This window comes from Salvelinus fontinalis, chromosome 15 (assembly GCF_029448725.1).
Source record: "Salvelinus fontinalis isolate EN_2023a chromosome 15, ASM2944872v1, whole genome shotgun sequence".
In the NCBI taxonomy this organism is placed as follows: domain Eukaryota; kingdom Metazoa; phylum Chordata; class Actinopteri; order Salmoniformes; family Salmonidae; genus Salvelinus; species Salvelinus fontinalis.
Window position 1 is genome coordinate 630,001 of NC_074679.1, and position 25,624 is coordinate 655,624.

Sequence of the window (25,624 nt, forward strand, 5' to 3'; positions counted from 1 at the left end):
TCTTCCTCAGCCCCACCCACGGTGTCACCAAGGCCTTGTACTGAAAAGACAATCAGAAACATGACTAATATTAGACAGTTATAGACACAAACTAAGATTCCATCCAACCATTTCAAGTGAATGAATTATCTGATGCATGAAAAAAGTCGGAATGCCGGTACAATTGTATAAATGCTGAATTATTTTCATTCGACATGGTGGAATGAATGAAACCAAGATTGAACTCTTTGGTCTGAATGCCAAGCGTCACCTCTGGAGGAAACATGGCACCATCCCTACGGTGAAGCATGGTGGTGGCAGCATCATGCTGTGGGGATGTTTTTCAGCTGTAGGGACTGGGAGACTAGTCAGGATCGAGGGTAAGATGAATGGATCAAAGAACAGAGAGATCCTTGATGGAAACCTGCTCCAGAGCGCTCAGGACCTCAGACTGGGGCGAAGGTTCACCTTCAAACAGGACAACGACCCTAAGCAGACAGCCAAGACAACGCAGGAGTTGCTTTGGGACAAGTCTCTGAATGTCCTTGAGTGGCCCAGCCAGAGCCTGAACTTGAATCCGATCGAACATCTCTGGAGAGACCTGAAAATAGCTGTGCAGTGACGCTCCCGATCCAACCTGACAGAGCTTGAGAGGATCTGCAGAGGAGAATGGGAGAAACTCCCCAAATACAGGTGTGCCAAGCTTGTAGCATCATACCCAAGAAGATTCGAGGCTGTAATCGCTGCCAAAGGTGCTAATAACCTGATTTCATTATGGGGTATTGTGATGTCATTATGGGGTATTGTGATGTCATTATGGGGTATTGTGATGTCATTATGGGGTATTGTGATGTCATTATTGGGTATTGTGTGTAGATTGATGAGGATTTTTTTTATTTTAATCCATTTTAGATTAAGGCTGTAACGTAACAACATCTGGATAAAGTCAAGGGGTATAAATACTTTCTGAATGCAATGTATGTTGTAATATATTGTAACGATAGTGACCTTGCTATATACAGTACCAGTCAAAGGTTTGGACACACCCTTTTTGGTTACTACATGATTCATGTGTTATTTCATAGTTTTGATGTCTCTACTATACAATCTAGAAAATAGTACAAATAAAGAAAAACCCTGGAATGAATAGGTGTGTCAACTTTTGACTGGTATATGTTGTAATATATTGCCACTATAGTGACCTTTCTATATATGTTGTAATATATTGTAACTATAGTAACCTTTCTATATATGTTGTAATATATTGTAACTATAGTAACCTTTCTATATATGTTGTAATATATTGCCACAATAGTAACCTTTTAATATATGTTGTAATATATTGTAACTATAGTAACCTTTCTATATATGTTGTAATATGTTGTAACTATAGTAACCTTTCTATATATGTTGTAATATATTGTAACTATAGTAACCTTTCTATATATGTTGTAATATATTGTAACTATAGTAACCTTTCTATATATGTTGTAATATGTTGTAACTATAGTGACCTTTCTATATATGTTGTAATATTTTGTAACTATAGTAACCTTTCTATATATGTTGTAATATATTGTAACTATAGTAACCTTTCTATATATGTTGTAATATATTGTAACTATAGTAACCTTTCTATATATGTTGTAATATATTGTAACTATAGTAACCTTTCTATATATGTTGTAATATATTGTAACTATAGTAACCTTTCTATATATGTTGTAATATGTTGTAACTATAGTGACCTTTCTATATATGTTGTAATATTTTGTAACTATAGTAACCTTTCTATATATGTTGTAATATATTGTAACTATAGTAACCTTTCTATATATGTTGTAATATATTGTAACTATAGTAACCTTTCTATATATGTTGTAATATATTGTAACTATAGTAACCTTTCTATATATGTTGTAATATATTGTAACTATAGTAACCTTTCTATATATGTTGTAATATATTGTAACTATAGTGACCTTTCTATATATGTTGTAATATATTGTAACTATAGTAACCTTTCTATATATGTTGTAACTATAGTAACCTTTCTATATATGTTGTAATATATTGTAACTATAGTAACCTTTCTATATATGTTGTAATATATTGTAACTATAGTAACCTTTCTATATATGTTGTAATATGTTGTAACTATAGTGACATTTCTATATATGTTGTAATATATTGTAACTATAGTAACCTTTCTATATATGTTGTAATATATTGTAACTATAGTAACCTTTCTATATATGTTGTAATATATTGTAACTATAGTAACCTTTCTATATATGTTGTAATATATTGTAACTATAGTAACCTTTCTATATATGTTGTAATATGTTGTAACTATAGTGACATTTCTATATATGTTGTAATATATTGTAACTATAGTAACCTTTCTATATATGTTGTAATATATTGTAACTATAGTAACCTTTCTATATATGTTGTAATATGTTGTAACTATAGTGACCTTTCTATATATGTTGTAATATATTGTAACTATAGTAACCTTTCAATATATGTTGTAATATATTGTAACTATAGTAACCTTTCTATATATGTTGTAATATATTGTAACTATAGTAACCTTTCAATATATGTTGTAATATATTGTAACTATAGTAACCTTTCTATATATGTTGTAATATGTTGTAACTATAGTGCCCTATCTACATATGTTGTAATATATTGTAACTATAGTGAACTTTCTATATATGTTATAATATATTGTAACTATAGTGACCTTTCTATATATGTTGTAATATATTGTAACTACAGTGACCTTTCTATATATGTTGTAATATATTGTAACTAAAGTAACCTTTTAATATATGTTGTAATATATTGTAACTATAGTAACCTTTTAATATATGTTGTAATATATTGTAACTATAGTGACCTTTCTATATATGTTGTAATATATTGTAACTATAGTAACCTTTTAATATATGTTGTAATATATTGTAACTATAGTAACCTTTTAATATATGTTGTAATATATTGTAACTATAGTGACCTTTCTATATATGTTGTAATATATTGTAACTATAGTAACCTTTTAATATATGTTGTAATATATTGTAACTATAGTGACCTTGCTCACCAGAACGTTCATGATCTGCAGCTCCTTAAGGACGAAGTCCACCTTCTTCTGATTGGTCAACGAGGCCAGGACGGCGCTGTGACCCCGACAGGTCAGCTTGGCGTTGTCGTACGAGTCCTTTGCTGTGATGAACTTCAGACACGAGTTACCCACCAGGTGCCAACTCTCGCCACAAATATTCTCTGGAGGGAGAGATACATTATGATATATTATAAAGAGAGATAAGATGTCTATAGAAAGAAATGTTCTCTGCAAGAAGACCGTTAAAAGATACCTTGGGGATTGCGTCAATGAGGCCCTTCATCTGACTCTGGGGAAGTAGATAAACTCATGGATACCATGTTTATGTCTGTGTCCAGTATGAAGGAAGTTACAAGTAGTTTTGCGAGCCAATGCTAACTAGCGTTAGCGCAATGACTGGAAGTCTATGGGTATCTACTAGCATGACTATGGGGAAGTAGTTTAAGGCCCTCATAGCCAACATCCCAAAGTATCCCTTTAAAACATCTAACACCAATTTATCAGAGCAACAAACAAACCTGTAGATTTTCTATGGTACAGCGCCTTCAGAAAGTATTCATACCCCTTGACTTATTCCACATTTTGTTGTTACAGATTGAATTCAAAATGGATTAAATAAATAGAAAAGCTCACCCATCTACACAGAATACCCCATAATGACAGTGAAAACATGTTTTTAGAAATGTTTGCACATTTATTGAAATCGAAATCCCAAAATATCCAAATTACATCAGTATTCACACCCCTGAGTAAATACTTTGTAAAATCCCCTTTGGTGGCGACTACAGCTGTGTGAGTCTTTCTGGGTAAGTCTCTAAGAGCTGTGAGTGTTTCTGGGTAAGTCTCCAAGAGCTGTGAGTGTTTCTGGGTAAGTCTCTAAGAGCTGTGAGTCTTTCTGGGTAAGTCTCTAAGAGCTTTCCACACCTGGATTAGGCAACATTTGCCCATTATTCTTTTCAAAATGTTTCAAGCTCTGTCAAATTGGTTGTTGATCATTGCTAGAACGACATTTTCAAGTCTTGCCATTGATTTTCTTCTTCCAGTGTCTGTTGGAAAGCAGACAACCAGGTTTCCCTCTAAGATTTTGCCTGTGCTTAATGCTTAATATTAGGACAGTTTAAAATAAATATAGTAGGCCTAGCCTATAGAAAGCTGATGGGATCCTCCTCTTTTTAACAGAGGCCATCACTCTGTTTTCTTGTGCAATTGCATAGCCAATAGAAATGTTGTGTAACATCAACTCATGGGCTCTCATGAAGTGTTTGATTAGATAATTCAATTACATTTGTATTGACGTCAGAGTGATTAGAGGGACAATAGAGTGCTGAGTACCAGGCAGTTAACAAGTTTGGTAGGCTACTAATGACCATCAGTAGCATCAGAGCTTGGAGAAGCCTAATTACCGTGACTAAATGGTCACGTGGAATATGACTGCCTTCTGACTCGTGACCGCCGGTGTGGCGGTAATACGGTCACCACAACAGCCCTAGCGATTGGACAAGACTGTAACACCAACTGATCAGGACATTAGGTAGTTGTTGGGGAATTGTTAGATTACTTGTTAGATATTACTGCACTGTCGGAACTAGAAGCACAAGCATTTCGCTACACTCACATTAACATCTGCTAACCATGTGTATGTGACCATTAACATCTGCTAACCATGTGTATGTGACCATTAACATCTGCTAACCATGTGTATGTGACCATTAACATCTGCTAACCATGTGTATGTGACCTATACCATCTGCTAACCATGTGTATGTGACCTATACCATCTGCTAACCATGTGTATGTGACCAATACCATCTGCTAACCATGTGTATGTGACCATTAACATCTGCTAACATCTGCTAACCATGTGACCAATAACATCTGCTAACCATGTGACCAATAACATCTGCTAACCATGTGACCAATAACATCTGCTAACCATGTGACCAATAACATCTGCTAACCATGTGACCAATAACATCTGCTAACCATGTGACCAATAACATCTGCTAACCATGTGTATGTGACCATTAACATCTGCTAACCATGTGTATGTGACCATTAACATCTGCTAACCATGTGTATGTGACCATTAACATCTGCTAACCATGTGTATGTGACCATTAACATCTGCTAACCATGTGTATGTGACCATTAACATCTGCTAACCATGTGTATGTGACCAATAACATTTGCTAACCATGTGTATGTGACCAATAACATCTGCTAACCATGTGTATGTGACCAATAACATCTGCTAACCATGTGTATGTGACCAATAACATCTGCTAACCATGTGTATGTGACCAATAACATCTGCTAACCATGTGTATGTGACCAATAACATCTGCTAACCATGTGTATGTGACCAATAACATCTGCTAACCATGTGTATGTGACCAATAACATCTGCTAACCATGTGTATGTGACCAATAACATCTGCTAACCATGTGTATGTGACCAATAACATCTGCTAACCATGTGACCTATAACATCTGCTAACCATGTGACCTATAACATCTGCTAACCATGTGACCAATAACATCTGCTAACCATGTGTATGTGACCATTAACATCTGCTAACCATGTGTATGTGACCAATAACATCTGCTAACCATGTGTATGTGACCAATAACATCTGCTAACCATGTGTATGTGACCAATAACATCTGCTAACCATGTGTATGTGACCAATAACATCTGCTAACCATGTGTATGTGACCAATAACATCTGCTAACCATGTGTATGTGACCAATAACATCTGCTAACCATGTGTATGTGACCTATAACATCTGCTAACCATGTGACCTATAACATCTGCTAACCATGTGACCTATAACATCTGCTAACCATGTGACCAATAACATCTGCTAACCATGTGTATGTGACCAATAACATCTGCTAACCATGTGACCAATAACATCTGCTAACCATGTGACCAATAACATCTGCTAACCATGTGTATGTGACCAATAACATCTGCTAACCATGTGTATGTGACCAATAACATCTGCTAACCATGTGTATGTGACCAATAACATCTGCTAACCATGTGTATGTGACCTATAACATCTGCTAACCATGTGTATGTGATCAATAACATCTGCTAACCATGTGTATGTGACCAATAACATCTGCTAACCATGTGTATGTGACCAATAACATCTGCTAACCATGTGTATGTGACCAATAACATCTGCTAACCATGTGTATGTGACCAATAACATCTGCTAACCATGTGACCAATAACATCTGCTAACCATGTGTATGTGACCAATAACATCTGCTAACCATGTGACCAATAACATCTGCTAACCATGTGACCAATAACATCTGCTAACCATGTGACCAATAACATCTGCTAACCACGTGTATGTGACCAATAACATCTGCTAACCACGTGTATGTGACCAATAACATCTGCTAACCATGTGTATGTGACCAATAACATCTGATAACCATGTGACCAATAGCATCTGCTAACCATGTGTATGTGACCAATAACATCTGCTAACCATGGGACCAATAACATCTGCTAACCATGGGACCAATAACATCTGCTAACCATGGGACCAATAACATCTGCTAACCATGGGACCAATAACATTTGCTAACCATGGGACCAATAACATCTGCTAACCATGGGACCAATAACATCTGCTAACCATGTGACCAATAACATCTGCTAACCATGTGACCAATAACATCTGCTAACCATGTGACCAATAACATCTGCTAACCATGTGACCAATAACATCTGCTAACCATGTGACCAATAACATCTGCTAACCATGTGACCAATAACATCTGCTAACCATGTGACCAATAACATCTGCTAACCATGTGACAATAACATCTGCTAACCATGTGACCAATAACATCTGCTAACCATGTGTATGTGACCAATAACATCTGCTAACCATGTGTATGTGACCAATAACATCTGCTAACCATGTGACCTATAACATCTGCTAACCATGTGACCAATAACATCTGCTAACCATGTGTATGTGACCAATAACATCTGCTAACCATGTGACCAATAACATCTGCTAACCATGTGACCAATAACATCTGCTAATCATGTGAGCAATAACATCTGCTAACCATGTGTATGTGATCAATAACATCTGCTAACCATGTGACCAATAACATCTGCTAATCATGTGACCAATAACATCTGCTAACCATGTGTATGTGACCAATACCATCTGCTAACCATGTGTATGTGACCAATAACATCTGTTAACCATGTGACCAATAACATCTGCTAACCATGTGACCAATAACATCTGCTAACCATGTGACCAATAACATCTGCTAACCATGGGACCAATAACATCTGCTAACCATGGGACCAATAACATCTGCTAACCATGTGACCAATAACATCTGCTAACCATGGGACCAATGACATCTGCTAACCATGTGACCAATAGCATCTGCTAACCATGTGTATGTGACCAATAACATCTGCTAACCATGTGACCAATAACATTTGCTAACCATGGGACCAATAACATCTGCTAACCATGGGACCAATAACATCTGCTAACCATGGGACCAATAACATTTGCTAACCATGGGACCAATAACATCTGCTAACCATGGGACCAATAACATCTGCTAACCATGTGACCAATAACATCTGCTAACCATGTGACCAATAACATCTGCTAACCATGTGACCAATAACATCTGCTAACCATGTGACCAATAACATCTGCTAACCATGTGACCAATAACATCTGCTAACCATGTGACCAATAACATCTGCTAACCATGTGACCAATAACATCTGCTAACCATGTGACAATAACATCTGCTAACCATGTGACCAATAACATCTGCTAACCATGTGTATGTGACCAATAACATCTGCTAACCATGTGTATGTGACCAATAACATCTGCTAACCATGTGACCTATAACATCTGCTAACCATGTGACCAATAACATCTGCTAACCATGTGTATGTGACCAATAACATCTGCTAACCATGTGACCAATAACATCTGCTAACCATGTGACCAATAACATCTGCTAATCATGTGAGCAATAACATCTGCTAACCATGTGTATGTGATCAATAACATCTGCTAACCATGTGACCAATAACATCTGCTAATCATGTGACCAATAACATCTGCTAACCATGTGTATGTGACCAATACCATCTGCTAACCATGTGTATGTGACCAATAACATCTGCTAACCATGTGACCAATAACATCTGCTAACCATGTGACCAATAACATCTGCTAACCATGGGACCAATAACATCTGCTAACCATGGGACCAATAACATCTGCTAACCATGTGACCAATAACATCTGCTAACCATGGGACCAATGACATCTGCTAACCATGTGACCAATAACATCTGCTAACCATGTGACCAATGACATCTGCTAACCATGTGACCAATAACATCTGATAACCATGTGACCAATAACATCTGCTAACCATGTGACCAATAACATCTGCTAACCATGTGACCAATAACATCTGCTAACCATGTGACCAATAACATCTGCTAACCATGTGACAATAACATCTGCTAACCATGTGACCAATAACATATGCTAACCATGTGACAATAACATCTGCTAACCATGTGACAATAACATCTGCTAACCATGTGACCAATAACATCTGCTAACCATGTGACCAATAACATCTGCTAACCATGTGACCAATAACATCTGCTAACCATGTGACCAATAACATCTGCTAACCATGTGACCAATAACATCTGCTAACCATGTGTATGTGACCAATAACATCTGCTAACCATGTGACCAATAACATCTCCTAACCATGTGACCAATAACATCTGCTAACCATGTGTATGTGATCAATAACATCTGCTAACCATGTGACCAATAACATCTGCTAACCATGTGTATGTGACCAATAACATCTGCTAACCATGTGACCAATAACATCTGCTAACCATGTGACAATAACATCTGCTAACCATGTGACCAATAACATCTGCTAACCATGTGACTAATAACATCTCCTAACCATGTGACCAATAACATCTGCTAACCATGTGTATGTGACCTATAGCATTTGATTTGATAACTACCAAATGGATATCACGGAAAAGGGGGAAAAGTACAAAAGGGGGGAAAAGTATCTATATTATTAAACACACAGTGAGTCCATGCAAATTATTACGTGATTTGTTGAGCACATTTTTACTCCTAAACTTATTTATGCTTGCCATAACAAAGGGGAATAAATACTTATCGAGTCAGGATCTTTCAGCTTTTCATGTTTTGTTCATTTCAAAAAATAAAATAAAACTATTTAAATTCCACTTTGGCATTATGGGGTAGTGTGTAGATCAGTGACACAAAACAGCAACACAACAACATTTTGAAAAAAGTCAAGGAGTGTGAATACTTTCTGAAGGCTCTGTCTGTAAATGGAGGATACATTAAGAAAAGCAGGAATTCCTGATTAATTCATTAGGAAGAACCACATCCCTGCAATGCACAGACTACTGTTGAACCCTAGCAAACCAGTACAGCTTTGAGGAGAGATGTACAGTAGTATACAGGAAAGGTTTTGCATTACCAGGTAGGGAGCTACACTTCTGGTTTCTTACTAGTTAGAGAGCTACACTTCTGGTTTCTTACTAGTTAGAGAGCTACACTTCTGGTTTCTTACCAGGTAGAGAGCTACACTTCTGGTTTCTTACTAGTTAGAGAGCTACACTTCTGGTTTCTTACTAGTTAGAGAGCTACACTTCTGGTTTCTTACCAGGTAGAGAGCTACACTTCTGGTTTCTTACCAGGTACGGAGCTACACTTCTGGTTTCTTACCAGGTACGGAGCTACACTTCTGGTTTCTTACCAGGTAGAGAGCTACACTTCTGGTTTCTTACCAGGTAGGGAGCTACACTTCTGGTTTCTTACCAGGTAGAGAGCTACACTTCTGGTTTCTTACCAGGTAGAAGGCTACACTTCTGGTTTCTTACCAGGTAGAGAGCTACACTTCTGGTTTCTTACCAGGTAGAGAGCTACACTTCTGGTTTCTTACCAGGTAGAGAGCTACACTTCTGGTTTCTTACCAGGTAGAGAGCTACACTTCTGGTTTCTTACCAGGTAGAGAGCTACACTTCTGGTTTCTTACCAGGTAGAGAGCTACACTTCTGGTTTCTTACCAGGTAGAGAGCTACACTTCTGGTTTCTTACCAGGTAGAGAGCTACACTTCTGGTTTCTTACCAGGTAGAGAGCTACACTTCTGGTTTCTTACCAGGTAGGGAGCTACACTTCTGGTTTCTTACCAGGTAGGGAGCAACACTTCTGGTTTCTTACCAGGTAGGGAGCTACACTTCTGGTTTCTTACCAGGTGGAGAGCTACACTTCTGGTTTCTTACAGGTAGGGAGCTACACTTCTGGTTTCTTACCAGGTAGAGAGCTACACTTCTGGTTTCTTACCAGGTAGGGAGCTACACATCTCTCCTCAAAGCTGTACTGGTTTGCTAGGTAGAGAGCTACACTTCTGGTTTCTTACCAGGTAGAGAGCTACACTTCTGGTTTCTTACCAGGTAGGGAGCTACACTTCTGGTTTCTTACCAGGTAGAGAGCTACACTTCTGGTTTCTTACCAGGTAGAGAGCTGCACTTCTGGTTTCTTACCAGGTAGAGAGCTGCACTTCTGGTTTCTTACCAGGTAGAGAGCTACACTTCTGGTTTCTTACCAGGTAGGGAGCTACACTTCTGGTTTCTTACCAGGTAGAGAGCTGCACTTCTGGTTTCTTACCAGGTAGGGAACTGCACTTCTGGTTTCTTACCAGGTAGGGAGCTACACTTCTGGTTTCTTACCAGGTAGAGAGCTGTACTTCTAGGTTACCAGGTAGAGAGCTACACTTCTGGTTTCTTACCAGGTAGAGAGCTACACTTCTGGTTTCTTACCAGGTAGAGAGCTACACTTCTGTTTTCTTACCAGGTAGGGAGCCACACTTCTGGTTTCTTACCAGGTAGAGAGCTACACTTCTGGTTTCTTACCAGGTAGAGAGCTACACATCTCTCCCCAAAGCTGTACTGGATTGCTAGGTAGAGAACTACACTTCTGGTTTCTTACCAGGTAGAGAGCTACACTTCTGGTTTCTTACCAGGTAGAGAGCTACACATCTCTCCCCAAAGCTGTACTGGATTGCTAGGTAGAGAACTACACTTCTGGTTTCTTACCAGGTAGAGAGCTACACTTCTGGTTTCTTACCAGGTAGAGAGCTACACTTCTGGTTTCTTACCAGGTAGAGAGCTACACTTCTTGTTTCTTACCAGGTAGAGAGCTACACTTCTGGTTTCTTACCAGGTAGAGAGCTACACTTCTGGTTTCTTACCAGGTAGAGAGCTACACTTCTGGTTTCTTACCAGGTAGGGAGCTACACTTCTGGTTTCTTACCAGGTAGAGAGCTACACTTCTGGTTTCTTACCAGGTAGAGAGCTACACATCTCTCCTCAAAGCTGTACTGGTTTGCTAGGTAGAGAACTACACTTCTGGTTTCTTACCAGGTAGAGAGCTACACTTCTGGTTTCTTACCAGGTAGAGAGCTACACTTCTGGTTTCTTACCAGGTAGAGAGCTACACTTCTGGTTTCTTACCAGGTAGAGAGCTACACTTCTGGTTTCTTACCAAGTAGAGAACTACACATCTCTCCTCAAAGCTGTACTGGTTTGCTAGGTAGAGAGCTACACTTCTGGTTTCTTACCAGGTAGAGAGCTACACTTCTGGTTTCTTACCAGGTAGGGAGCTACACCTCTGGTTTCTTACCAGGTAGAGAGCTACACTTCTGGATCCTTACCAGGTAGAGAGCTACACTTCTGGATCCTTACCAGGTAGAGAGCTACACTTCTGGTTTCTTACCAGGTAGAGAGCTGCACTTCTGGTTTCTTACCAGGTAGGGAGCTACACTTCTGGTTTCTTACCAGGTAGGGAGCTACACTTCTGGTTTCTTACCAGGTAGGGAGCTACACTTCTGGTTTCTTACCAGGTAGGGAGCTACACTTCTGGTTTCTTACCAGGTAGGGAGCTACACTTCTGGTTTCTTACCAGGTAGGGAGCTACACTTCTGGTTTCTTACCAGGTAGAGAGCTGCACTTCTGGTTTCTTACCAGGTAGGGAACTGCACTTCTGGTTTCTTACCAGGTAGAGAGCTGTACTTCTAGGTTACCAGGTAGAGAGCTACACTTCTGGTTTCTTACCAGGTAGAGAGCTACACTTCTGGTTTCTTACCAGGTAGAGAGCTACACATCTCTCCTCAAAGCTGTACTGGTTTGCTAGGTAGAGAACTACACTTCTGGTTTCTTACCAGGTAGAGAGCTACACTTCTGGTTTCTTACCAGGTAGAGAGCTACACTTCTGATTTCTTACCAGGTAGAGAGCTACACTTCTGGTTTCTTACCAGGTAGAGAGCTACACTTCTGGTTTCTTACCAGGTAGAGAGCTACACTTCTGGTTTCTTACCAGGTAGAGAGCTACACTTCTGGTTTCTTACCAGGTAGAGAGCTGTACTTCTGGTTTCTGGGTTCTTACCAGTTGCTTTCTAGGTTACCAGGTAAGCATATACACTTCTGTTTTGTGGGGTTCTCACCTGGTAGAGCGATACACTCCTGGTTTCGAGGTTCCCACTGGCAGTTCTGGTCCACCCCACAGCTCTTACAGCTGGTCTTCTTGTTGCAGACATATGATGGGTTGTCTTTGGGACAGACATCATACTCCACTATGGCCCCCTGGGGTAGGAAGACGTGTCATACATATTAACATAAACAAGTACTTCCTGCTTACTCCCTCCTGATTCCAGGAATCTTCTGAAAACCCTGGGTATTTACTGGAATTCTGCAACAAAGAGACATTGTGTAAAGTCCTATAATGTAATGATAATGAGTGCAGCCCATTGGCCATTCTTACCGTGACGGCCGTACAGTTGGAGCTCACGGAGACACACTGAACAGCACACCACTGGCAGCCGTTAGTATTGGATGTACAGCTGTAGCAGTCCGTGTACTGGTCACAACGATCGTTGTCAACATCTACAATACAACCAGAGAGTCATATTTAGTACAGTAGTAGTATAGTTACAGAACACGTACAGTATCCGTACAGTATTAGTATGTGTACAGTATTCATACAGTATTAGTATAGTATTAGTATGCGTACAGTATTCATACAGTATTAGTATAGTATTGGTAGTCATACATAATTCGTACTGTATTAGTAAAGTATTAATACATGATTCGTACAATATTAGTATAGTATTAATAAAGTATTAGTATTCATTCATGATTCGTACAGTATTAGTATAGTATTCATACATGATTCAAGCGGTATTAGTAAAGTATTAGTATTCATGCATGAATTATACAGTATTAGTACAGTACTAGTATAGTAGTAGTATTGGCTGTACAGCTGTACTGGTCACAACGATCGTTATCAACAATAAAGGTTATCCAGTCAATTTCTTACTTTTACTGTTGAAACGCGATATCCCATGTATAAATACAGTAAAGTACACACAAAGGGTAAAAATCTTGCTTGAGCAACAGTAGATAAAAAGAGGTTGATGTTGGTTCTAGCCTGGTCCCAGATCTGGTTGATGTTGGTTCTAGCCTGGTCCCAGATCTGGTTGAAGTTGGTTCTAGCCTGGTCCCAGATCTGGTTGAAGTTGGTTCTAGCCTGGTCCCAGATCTGGTTGAAGTTGGTTCTAGCCTGGTCCCAGATCTGGTTGAAGTTGGTTCTAGCCTGGTCCCAGATCTGGTTGAAGTTGGTTCTAGCCTGGTCCCAGATCTGGTTGAAGTTGGTTCTAGCCTGGTCCCAGATCTGGTTGAAGTTGGTTCTAGCCTGGTCCCAGATCTGGTTGAAGTTGGTTCTAGCCTGGTCCCAGATCTGGTTGAAGTTGGTTCTAGCCTGGTCCCAGATCTGGTTGAAGTTGGTTCTAGCCTGGTCCCAGATCTGGTTGAAGTTGGTTCTAGCCTGGTCCCAGATCTGGTTGAAGTTGGTTCTAGCCTGGTCCCAGATCTGGTTGAAGTTGGTTCTAGCCTGGTCCCAGATCTGGTTGAAGTTGGTTCTAGCCTGGTCCCAGATATGGTTGATGTTGGTTCTAGCCTGGTCCCAGATCTGGTTGAAGTTGGTTCTAGCCTGGTCCCAGATCTGGTTGAAGTTGGTTCTAGCCTGGTCCCAGATCTGGTTGAAGTTGGTTCTAGCCTGGTCCCAGATCTGGTTGAAGTTGGTTCTAGCCTGGTCCCAGATCTGGTTGAAGTTGGTTCTAGCCTGGTCCCAGATCTGGTTGAAGTTGGTTCTAGCCTGGTCCCAGATCTGGTTGAAGTTGGTTCTAGCCTGGTCCCAGATCTGGTTGAAGTTGGTTCTAGCCTGGTCCCAGATCTGGTTGAAGTTGGTTCTAGCCTGGTCCCAGATCTGGTTGAAGTTGGTTCTAGCCTGGTCCCAGATCTGGTTGAAGTTGGTTCTAGCCTGGTCCCAGATCTGGTTGAAGTTGGTTCTAGCCTGGTCCCAGATCTGGTTGAAGTTGGTTCTAGCCAGGTCCCAGATCTGGTTGAAGTTGGTTCTAGCCTGGTCCCAGATCTGGTAGATGTTGGTTCTAGCCTGGTCCCAGATCTGGTAGATGTTGGTTCTAGCCTGGTCCCAGATCTGGTTGAAGTTGGTTCTAGCCTGGTCCCAGATCTGGTTGAAGTTGGTTCTAGCCTGGTCCCAGATCTGGTAGATGTTGGTTCTAGCCTGGTCCCAGATGTGGTAGATGTTGGTTCTAGCCTGGTCCCAGATCTGGTTGTGTATCTTGCCAACTCCTATCATTGCGTGAAATATGTGACCCGTTTCAGGAAACCAGGCATCTGTCGCGAGTCCCTACTTCACAGGAGCGCCATTTGAACCGAAACTTGATTTTTTAATCAAAATGTGTTGTTAGGCAGAAATGCCTTCTGGAACATGTGAACTTTCATGTGCCTTAATAACAAAAATGGTATGCCATCTGTTAATACGAATACAATTGTCAAATTATGAGCCAAGGTGGTTTAGCCATTGAAAAAGTTAGCAACTTTCCAGCTAGCTATGATTGGCTGAGATAATGAGTGGGTTGGACATGCCAAGACATGAGTTCTGCACAGTCCTGTCTATAATAGGAGCTGGTCAGTATGTGTAGGTAATCCTGTCTAACACGGCTTTTTATAAAGATATCACCTAGTAGAACTGAATAAGTGTTGCTCTCCACTTTCTGGAGGACCGAGTTTTGAAATCAGCGGAATAAGAGTATGATAGCTAAGCAGATGGAGACAATTCTGGCATTTGAATATGCAGATATATAATATAATATGCAAATATGCAGACGGAGACGAAAAGAGAACGCGGGTCCGGATAACATCTTCAAACTCAAGGCAACCATGGCAACCCGTGACCCGTGTCCCATGGCAACCCGTGACCCGTGTCCAATGGCAACCCGTGACCCGTGTCCAATGGCAACCCGTGACCCGTGTCCAATGGCAACCCGTGACCCGTGTCCAATGGCAACCCGTGACCCGTGTCCAATGGCAACCCGTGACCCGTGTCCCATGGCAACCCGTGACCCGTGTCCCATGGCAACCCGTGACCCGTGTCCAATGGCAACCCGTGACCCGTGTCCAATGGCAACCCGTGACCCGTGTCCAATGGCAACCCGTGACCCGTGTCCAATGGCAACCCGTGACCCGTGTCCAATGGCAACCCGTGACCCGTGTCCAATGGCAACCCGTGACCCGTGTCCAATGGCAACCCGTGACCCGTGTCCAATGGCAACCCGTGACCCGTGTCCAATGGCAACCCGTGACCCGTGTCCAATGGCAACCCGTGACAGAGACGGAGAAGTGTCCAACCATGTCCCAGGGTAATAGAGTCTATCGAGCTACATTTTCAGATATTACAAGTTTCTAATTTTGTCAGAAAGTCATTTTAATTTTAAGTTAAAGTGGACCGTTAGAGAAAGGGGGGTTCCTAGTCAGTTGTACAACTGAATGCCTTCAAATTAAATTTGTCTTCCACGTTTAACCCAACTGCTCTGAATCAAAGAGGTGCAGGGGGCTGCCTTAACCAACATCCACGTCTTCGGCGCCTGGGGAAAGAGCCTTGCTCAGGGGAAGAACGACAGATTTTTACCTTGTCAGCTCGGGGATTCGATCCGGCAACCTTTTGGTTACTGGCCCAATGCTCTAACCACTAGGCTACCTGCCGCCCAGCTAACTAGCAAGCTAACGTTAGCTGGCTGGCTAGCTAGCTAACGTTACGTGTTTGATCTGTGTAGTAATATTATTTGTATCCCAGAGCTATTTGTATTGCTAGTTATAGCCTAATGTTAGTTAGCTAACATTGAACCTGGTTGGTTAGCTAACTGCAGATTCATACAGTGTAGTACCCTTACGAATTGGGATTATGGTTCATTGTTTAGCTAGCTAGCTACATGTCTAAACAAAAGACTCCACTATGCAAGTAACCATTTCAATAGAACGTTCATGATGTCACGGCGACAACTGTCGATAGACGTAGCTGGTATATTCTCTCCGGCCATCTACTCTGATTTCAGAGCACTCTCGTCTGAGTGTGCCAGAGAGCAGAATAACTGACAGATTTAACAACGCCCAACACCCGTTCAATACGGCCAGTGTCAGTAGAAGTTGACAAAAAAGGCGTAATTCAATTGTTGCCACCAGCACAGTTAGTCACCAACGCTCTGATGAAAACAGCCTAACCAGCTCTGCTAGGGGGAGTAACATGGTCAGAGTGATGTCTCATTATGAAAACAGCCTAACCAGCTCTGCTAGGGGGAGTAACATGGTCAGAGTGATGTCTCATTATGAAAACAGCCTAACCAGCTCTGCTAGGGGGAGTAACATGGTCAGAGTGATGTCTCATTATGAAAACAGCCTAACCAGCTCTGCTAGGGGGAGTAACATGGTCAGAGTGATGTCTCATTATGAAAACAGCCTAACCAGCTCTGCTAGGGGGAGTAACATGGTCAGAGTGATGTCTCATTATGAAAACAGCCTAACCAGCTCTGCTAGGGGGAGTAACATGGTCAGAGTGATGTCTCATTATGAAAACAGTCTAACCAGCTCTGCTAGGGGGAGTAACATGGTCAGAGTGATGTCTCATTATGAAAACAGTCTAACCAGCTCTGCTAGGGGGAGTAACATGGTCAGAGTGATCTCTCATTATGAAAACAGCCTAACCAGCTCTGCTAGGGGGAGTAACATGGTCAGAGTGATGTCTCATTATGAAAACAGTCTAACCAGCTCTGCTAGAGGGAGTAACATGGTCAGAGTGATCTCTCATTATGAAAACAGTCTAACCAGCTCTGCTAGGGGGAGTAACATGGTCAGAGTGATCTCTCATTATGAAAACAGTCTAACCAGCTCTGCTAGGGGGAGTAACATGTGTAACATCAACCAGAGTGTCCAGTGTATTCTCTGATCAACCCTACTCCTCAACCAGAGTGTCCAGTGTCCTCTCTGATCAACCCTACTCCTCAACCAGAGTGTCCAGTGTCCTCTCTGATCAACCCTACTCCTCAACCAGTGTCCTCTCAGATCAACCCTACTCCTCTAGAGTGTCCAGTGTGCTCTCTGATCAACCCTACTCCTCCTCTAGAGTGTCCAGTGTGTTCTCAGATCAACCCTACTCCTCAACCAGAGTGTCCAGTGTGCTCTCTGATCAACCCTACTCCTCCTCTAGAGTGTCCAGTGTGTTCTCAGATCAACCCTACTCCTCAACCAGAGTGTCCAGTGTCCTCTCTGATCAACCCTACTCCTCAACCAGTGTCCTCTCTGATCAACCCTACTCCTCAACCAGAGTGTCCAGTGTCCTCTCTGATCAACCCTACTCCTCAACCAGTGTCCTCTCAGATCAACCCTACTCCTCAACCAGAGTGTCCAGTGTGCTCTCTGATCAACCCTACTCCTCAACCAGTGTGTCCAGTGTGTTCGCCGAGAGCCATTCGCTCTGAGCACACCCTGGCACTCCAGATTAAATTTACGAACACACATAAACCAGCCTTAAGTCTTGACATCTTTGGTTGTTTAGTACATGGCCTCACAGGTGAATCCTTAAACAGATGGGCGGGGCTAAAGCTTAAGACGGTATAAATAATGCTGAATGGGTGGAGACAAAGAAGAGCTCTCCAGTAGTAGTACCAAAACATTCAAGGGCCATTTTCTCAAAAGCGAGTTTACAAGTTTATCAGCTTTCAAAGCAGAATGACGTTCCCATTGTTCCTCACCTGCAGTGTTTGATATACCATTCTGTAGCTCTGACTCTCTGCTTTTATCCTATGTATGAAACACCATTTCACACGTTGATACATAAGACCTAATCGAGCCGGTTGGTCACATATGTGGAACTAGGCCAGTGGTCAGATAGACATGTCACCTACATGTTCTGGTACCACAGGACGCCACGGTGGTCTGCTCCTCCAGGGATCCAGGGTTCGAGTCCCAGGGCAGGCAGGACCCCAGGTTAGCATTCCAAACGCAGTGAACCCCCGGCCAGGCCGCTATACAGGCGGCAGCGTTGGGGGCGCTGGAGCAGCTGGCTGGCGTGTAGATCAGGACATCACTCAACAACAGACTGTTGAACCCCCCAAACACATACATCACACTGTGGGAGGGAGTGGGGGAGGTGGAAAGAAAGATAAGACACATGAAAGAAAGTACAGTAAGCTTATTCCCTAGACACCGTTCCCTAGACACAGCTCCCTCCCTAGACACCGTTCCCTAGACACAGCTCCCTCCCTAGACACCGTTCCCTCCCTAGACACAGCTCCCTCCCTAGACACAGTTCCCTAGACACAGTTCCCTAGACACAGTTCCCTAGACACAGTTCCCTCCCTAGACACAGTTCCCTCCCTAGACACAGTTCCCTAGACACAGTTCCCTCCCTAGACACAGTTCCCTAGACACAGTTCCCTAGACACAGTTCCCTCCCTAGACACAGTTCCCTCCCTAGACACAGTTCCCTCCCTAGACACAGTTCCCTCCCTAGACACAGTTCCCTCCCTAGACACAGTTCCCTCCCTAGACACAGTTCCCTCCCTAGACACAGTTCCCTCCCTAGACACAGTTCCCTCCCTAGACACAGTTCCCTCCCTAGACACAGTTCCCTCCCTAGACACAGTTCCCTCCCTAGACACAGTTCCCTCCCTAGACACAGTTCCCTCCCTAGACACAGTTCCCTCCCTAGACACAGTTCCCTCCCTAGACACAGTTCCCTCCCTAGACACAGTTCCCTCCCTAGACACAGTTCCCTCCCTAGACACAGTTCCCTCCCTAGACACAGTTCCCTCCCTAGACACAGTTCCCTCCCTAGACACAGTTCCCTCCCTAGACACAGTTCCCTCCCTAGACACAGTTCCCTCCCTAGACACAGTTCCCTCCCTAGACACAGTTCCCTCCCTAGACACAGTTCCCTCCCTAGACACAGTTCCCTCCCTAGACACAGTTCCCTCCCTAGACACAGTTCCCTCCCTAGACACAGTTCCCTCCCTAGACACAGTTCCCTCCCTAGACACAGTTCCCTCCCTAGACACAGTTCCCTAGACACAGTTCCCTCCCTAGACAGAGTTCCCTCCCTAGACACAGTTCCCTCCCTAGACACAGTTCCCTCCCTAGACACAGTTCCCTCCCTAGACACAGTTCCCTCCCTAGACACAGTTCCCTCCCTAGACACAGTTCCCTAGACACAGTTCCCTAGACACAGTTCCCTCCCTAGACACAGTTCCCTCCCTAGACAGAGTTCCCTAAGCTTCCCCCCCTCCTGTATTTTGATGTGACATGTTTCTACAACCGTACCGTAATTCAGATTGGATCCACGTTTAGACGGAGTATTTGGCTGTTTTGGCTTCCAGAGCCACTTCGCCTCTAAACAGAACATGTCAGGTCCTTGGACAATAAGGTGTAATGTTGAGCTCCAATAGTCCATTACTGGGCTAGGGACCCTGAAGCAGACCTGTACCTGTCACTGTAGACGGCCGTGTGTCCGAACCGGTTGACATCATGGTGGAGGTCTGGTCTGGACAGCACTGACCACTCATCACATGCTGTTTAGAGAGAGAGATATGTTTACATTGACAAGTTTCTACATCTGTTTGTCGTTACATGATCTGACCAGCAATGTGTTACAGTTAGACTGGGTTAGACTGAGTTAGGGTTAGACTGGGTTAGGGTTAGACTGGGTTAGGGTTAGACTGGGTTAGGGTTAGACTGGGTTAGACTGGGTTAGGGTTAGACTGGGTTAGACTGGGTTAGGGTTAGACTGGGTTAGACTGGGTTAGACTGGGTTAGGGTTAGACGGGGTTAGACGGGGTTAGACGGGGTTAGACGGGGTTAGGGTTAGACAGGGTTAGACAGGGTTAGACAGGGTTAGGGTTAGACAGGGTTAGACAGGGTTAAACAGGGTTAGACAGGGTTAGACGGGGTTAGACTGGGTCAGGGTTAGGATGGGTTAGACAGGGTTAGGAATAGGATGTGTCAGTGTTAGACTGGGTTAGACAGGGTTAGACTGGGTTAGACTGGGTCAGGGTTAGGATGGGTTAGACAGGGTTAGACAGGGTTAGACAGGGTTAAACAGGGTTAGACAGGGTTAGACAGGGTCAGGGTTAGACAGGGTTAGACAGGGTTAAACAGGGTTAAACAGGGTTAGACTGGGTCAGGGTTAGACAGGGTTAGACAGGGTTAGACAGGGTTAGACTGGGTCAGGGTTAGACTGGGTTAGACAGGGTTAGACTGGGTCAGGGTTAGACTGGGTTAGACTGGGTTAGGCTGGGTTAGGGTTAGACTGGGTTAGACTGGGTTAGGCTGTGTCAGGGTTAGACTGGGTTAGACTGGGTCAGGGTTAGACTGGGTCAGGGTTAGACTGGGTCAGGGTTAGACTGGGTCAGGGTTAGACTGGGTCAGGGTTAGGCTGTGTGAGGGTTAGACATGGTTAGACAGTGTGAGGGTTAGACAGTGTGAGGGTTAGACAGTGTGAGGGTTAGACAGTGTGAGGGTTAGACAGTGTGAGGGTTAGACAGTGTGAGGGTTAGACAGTGTGAGAGTTAGACAGTGTGAGGGTTAGACAGTGTGAGGGTTAGACAGTGTGAGGGTTAGACAGTGTGAGGGTTAGACAGTGTGAGGGTTAGACAGTGTGAGACAGTGTGAGGGTTAGACGGTGTGAGGGTTAGACGGTGTGAGGGTTAGACGGTGTGAGGGTTAGACGGTGTGAGGGTTAGACGGTGTGAGGGTTAGACGGTGTGAGGGTTAGACGGTGTGAGGGTTAGACGGTGTGAGGGTTAGACGGTGTGAGGGTTAGACGGTGTGAGGGTTAGACAGTGTGAGGGTTAGACAGTGTGAGGGTTAGACAGTGTGAGGGTTAGACAGTGTGAGGGTTAGACAGTGTGAGGGTTAGACAGTGTGAGGGTTAGACAGTGTGAGGGTTAGACAGTGTGAGGGTTAGACAGTGTGAGGGTTAGACAGTGTGAGGGTTAGACAGTGTGAGGGTTAGACAGTGTGAGGGTTAGACAGTGTGAGGGTTAGACAGTGTGAGGGTTAGACAGTGTGAGGGTTAGACAGTGTGAGGGTTAGACAGTGTGAGGGTTAGACAGTGTGAGGGTTAGACAGTGTGAGGGTTAGACAGTGTGAGGGTTAGACAGTGTGAGGGTTAGACAGTGTGAGGGTTAGACAGTGTGAGGGTTAGACAGTGTGAGGGTTAGACAGTGTGAGGGTTAGACTGTGTGAGGGTTAGACTGTGTGAGGGTTAGACTGTGTGAGGGTTAGACTGTGTGAGGGTTAGACTGTGTGAGGGTTAGACTGTGTGAGGGTTAGACTGTGTGAGGGTTAGACTGTGTGAGGGTTAGACTGTGTGAGGGTTAGACTGTGTGAGGGTTAGACTGTGTGAGGGTTAGACAGTGTGAGGGTTAGACAGTGTGAGGGTTAGACTGTGTGAGGGTTAGACTGTGTGAGGGTTAGACTGTGTGAGGGTTAGACAGGGTTAGACAGGGTTAGACAGTGTGCCATCACTGGCCCCGTCTAGCTGCCACCAGCCCACCAATGTCCCCTGCAGATGTTCAGGAATTCTCTGACTGGCAGACTATATTGTCACTATGAATGGTGGCTAGAGCAACACTGAAGCATGCATGAGAGCACCAGCTGTTCCGGACGACTGTGTAATCACGCTCTCCGTAGCCGATGTGAGTAAGACATTTAAACCTGGACAAAAGGAACACCTATATGAGAATGCTATTCATTGACTACAGCTCAGCGTTCAACACCATAGTACCCTCAAAGCTCATCACTAAGTTAAGGATCCTGGGACTAAACACCTCCCTCTGCAACTGGGTCCTGGACTTCCTGACGGGCCGCCCCCAGGTGGTAAGGGTAGGTAACAACACATCCACCACGCTGATCCTCAACACAGGGGCTCCTCAGGGGTGCGTGCTCAGTCCCCTCATGTACTCCCTGTTCACTCATGACTGCACGGCCAGGCACAACTCCAACACCATCATTAAGTTTGCCGACGACAACGGGGGTAGGCCTGATCACCGACAACGACGAGACAGCCTATAGGAAAGAGGTCAGAGACCTGGCCAACCTCTCCCCAAACGTGATCAAGACAAAAGGATATAATCATGGAATAGAGGAAAAAGGAGCACTGAGCAGGACCCCCCATTCTCATCGACGTGGTTTTAGTGGAGCAGGTCGAGAACATCAAGATCCTTGGTGTCCACATCACCAACAAACTATCATGGTCCAAACACACCAAGACAGTCTTAAAGAGGGCTCAACAATGCATATTCCCCCTCAGGAGACTGAAAAGATTTGGCATGGGTCCTCAGATCCTCAAAAAGGTTCTACAGCTGCACCCTCGAGAGCATCCTGACCGGTTGCTTCACCGCCTGGTACGGCAACTGCTCGGCATCAGACCGCAAGGCGCTACAGATGGTAGTGCGTATGGCCCAGTACATCACTGGGGCCAAGCTTCCTGCCATCCAGGACCTCTATACCAGGCGGTGACAGAAAAAATGACCAGAAAATGTCTAAAGACTCCAGTCACCCAAGTCCTAGACTGTTATTTTTTGCTACCGCAGGGCAAGGGGTACCAAGTCTAGTAGGTCCAATCTTTTTTTATTTGTTTTCAGGACAAGAGATCAGTCTCTGCTGTTATTTTACTGAACTAACAAACTTTAGAATGACATGTATGTGGTGTTTTTGAGAGGTTATTAATGGCCATATGATCTGTCACTGCCCAGGAGTCCATTAGTCTGTGTTGTGTTTGTAAGTGGTTATGAGGCTGTCACGTCCCCTGGTTGTATGTCTGGGGAACGCTCATCTTGTAATGAAAGATGTACGAGTGGTTATAACAGGATGTCACGTACCCAGGTCATAGGCCATGAAGTCCGAGGAGAAGCACTTGGCGCCGTGGCTCATGGACGTGTCGTTGTGTGTGTTCCCTCCGAACACCAGCATGGTCCCGCTAACGATGACCGCCGTGTGGAGGTACCGGAAGAACCCGCTGTCCTTTAGAACCGTCCTGGAAACACACAGAACCATTGAGAACATCAGCAGGAGAACAGATACAATGTGTCCCCGAAATGGCCCCCTATTCTCTATGGGCCCTGGACAAACCTAGTGCACTATATTAGGGAATAGGACACACTTATGGGCGGCTGGTAGCCTAGTGGTTAGAGCGTTGGACTTGTAACCGAAAGGTTGCTGGATCAAATCCCCGAGCTGACAAGGTAACAGTCTGTCGTTCTGCCCCTGAACCCAGTGTTCCTAGGCCGTCATTGTAAATAAGAATTTGTTCTTAACTGACCTGCCGAGTTAAACAAAGGTACAATTATAATATACCGTCCCAATACCACCATGTACATGAATTAACAGTAATACAGTATCTACACGGAGGGAATGATTTAAAACCGTGGTTACTACAGGTAATGTCTTATTATTATGGAGTTAAACGCTTACTATAGAATTAGAGCAGGACTCATATGAGATACCGATTACAATATTATTATAGGTGGAACAACAAATATAAATGTTCTCTGTAGGGATTGAAACTCAACTCTCCGACTGGTGTCGTTGCGTTGGGTTATATGTCCAGTGTTACTGCAGCGCGCGCCAGCCAAGACTGGTTTATAGCCATGTAGAGAGTGCCCTCTTCAGGACAAATAATGAAATGCAAAAACTAAATAAAATTCTATGAAGAATGGCTTTTTCGTCACATTTTATATCAGCCTTTTTAAATGCTGATACAAATATATCAGCCGATGGTATCTGTGATAAATCGGTCGGGCTCTGCTGTTAATAAGGACGTATGAACAGAGCTTATTCACAGATTAGTGGTCCTTGTAGTTAGTCGCTCTGGATCAGAGTGCGACGATAACAATATCTGACAAATAACTGCATTATAAAATGTAATACACAACACCCTCAAAAGAGGTCTTCGCTGAAACTTAAAGGACTAGTTCACTATTTTACAACTTGATGTTAGATGGTTTCCTCACCCCAATTTGACATGTTGACTGTTTGAGTACTGAAATAAACAAGCAGTTTTTAGAAGACAAGGCCCACACTAGAAACAAATGTGTGCATTTATCTACACAAAACACAAAGAACACCTTCCTCATATTGAGTTGCGCCCCCCTCTCCCCTTTACCCTCAGAACAGCCTCAATTCGTCGAGTCATGGACTCTACAAGGTGTTGAAAGCGTTCCACAGGGATGCTGGCCCATGTTGACTACAATGCTTCCCCACAGTTGTGTCAAGTCGTCTGGATGTCCTTTGGGTGGTGGACCATTCTTGATACACACGGGAAACTTGAGAGTGAGAAACCCAGCAGTGATTGACACGAGAACTATGTCTGGCACCGGTTAGCATACATGCCAATGACAAATTCTGAAAATACACCCACCGCCATGCCTAACTGACCAGATTATGAAAGACAAACATTGTCATTTTGAATTCCCTGTGGAAGCGGTGGAAAAACCTATTGTTGTCCAACAATGACAAGCCACCGGGGCCTGACAATTTGGATGGAAAATGACTGAGAATGATAGCGGACGATATTGCCTTCATAAAGTATTCACATTCCATGACTTATTCCACATTTTGTTGTGTTACAGCCTGAATTTAAAATGTTGATTAGTCTTTGTCCCTGGCCTACACATAATGTCAAAGTGGAATTATATATTTTTTTGAATTGTTATCAAAAAAAGAAAAAAAAGAAAAATAAATATTCAATTCTTTTGTTATGGCTAAATAAGATCAGGAGAAAACCATGTCTTAAGTCAGAAAATAATTCTGTACAGAATATTTCAAAACATGCATCATGTGTCCAACAGGGCACTGAAGAAATACTGCAAAAAATGTGGCAAAGCAATATACTTTTTGTCCTGAATACAAAGGGTTATGTTTGGAACAAATCCAATACAACACATTACTGAGTACCACTCTCCATATTTTCAAGCATAGTGGTGGCTGCATCATGT

General features: G+C 43.2%; 1 protein-coding gene across 7 annotated transcripts in view; it reads right to left on the reverse strand.

The window, feature by feature from the left end:
- LOC129811250 (attractin-like) overlaps positions 1-25,624 on the reverse strand; it is a 242,380-nt gene that overhangs the window by 122,751 nt on the left and 94,005 nt on the right. For 5 of the 7 annotated variants that reach the window (XM_055862407.1, XM_055862406.1, XM_055862405.1 and 2 more), the window contains exons 10-16: positions 23,510-23,664; positions 20,113-20,197; positions 18,536-18,759; positions 13,039-13,160; positions 12,722-12,860; positions 3,083-3,273; positions 1-40 (exon numbers count right to left, since the gene is read on the reverse strand). The exon at positions 1-40 is cut by the window's left edge and continues 180 nt beyond it. In XM_055862407.1, the coding sequence (XP_055718382.1) occupies positions 1-40; positions 3,083-3,273; positions 12,722-12,860; positions 13,039-13,160; positions 18,536-18,759; positions 20,113-20,197; positions 23,510-23,664 (956 nt within the window). The remainder of the gene's footprint in view (positions 41-3,082; positions 3,274-12,721; positions 12,861-13,038; positions 13,161-18,535; positions 18,760-20,112; positions 20,198-23,509; positions 23,665-25,624) is intronic. The other 2 variants (XM_055862410.1, XM_055862408.1) reach the window with 1 other exon arrangement.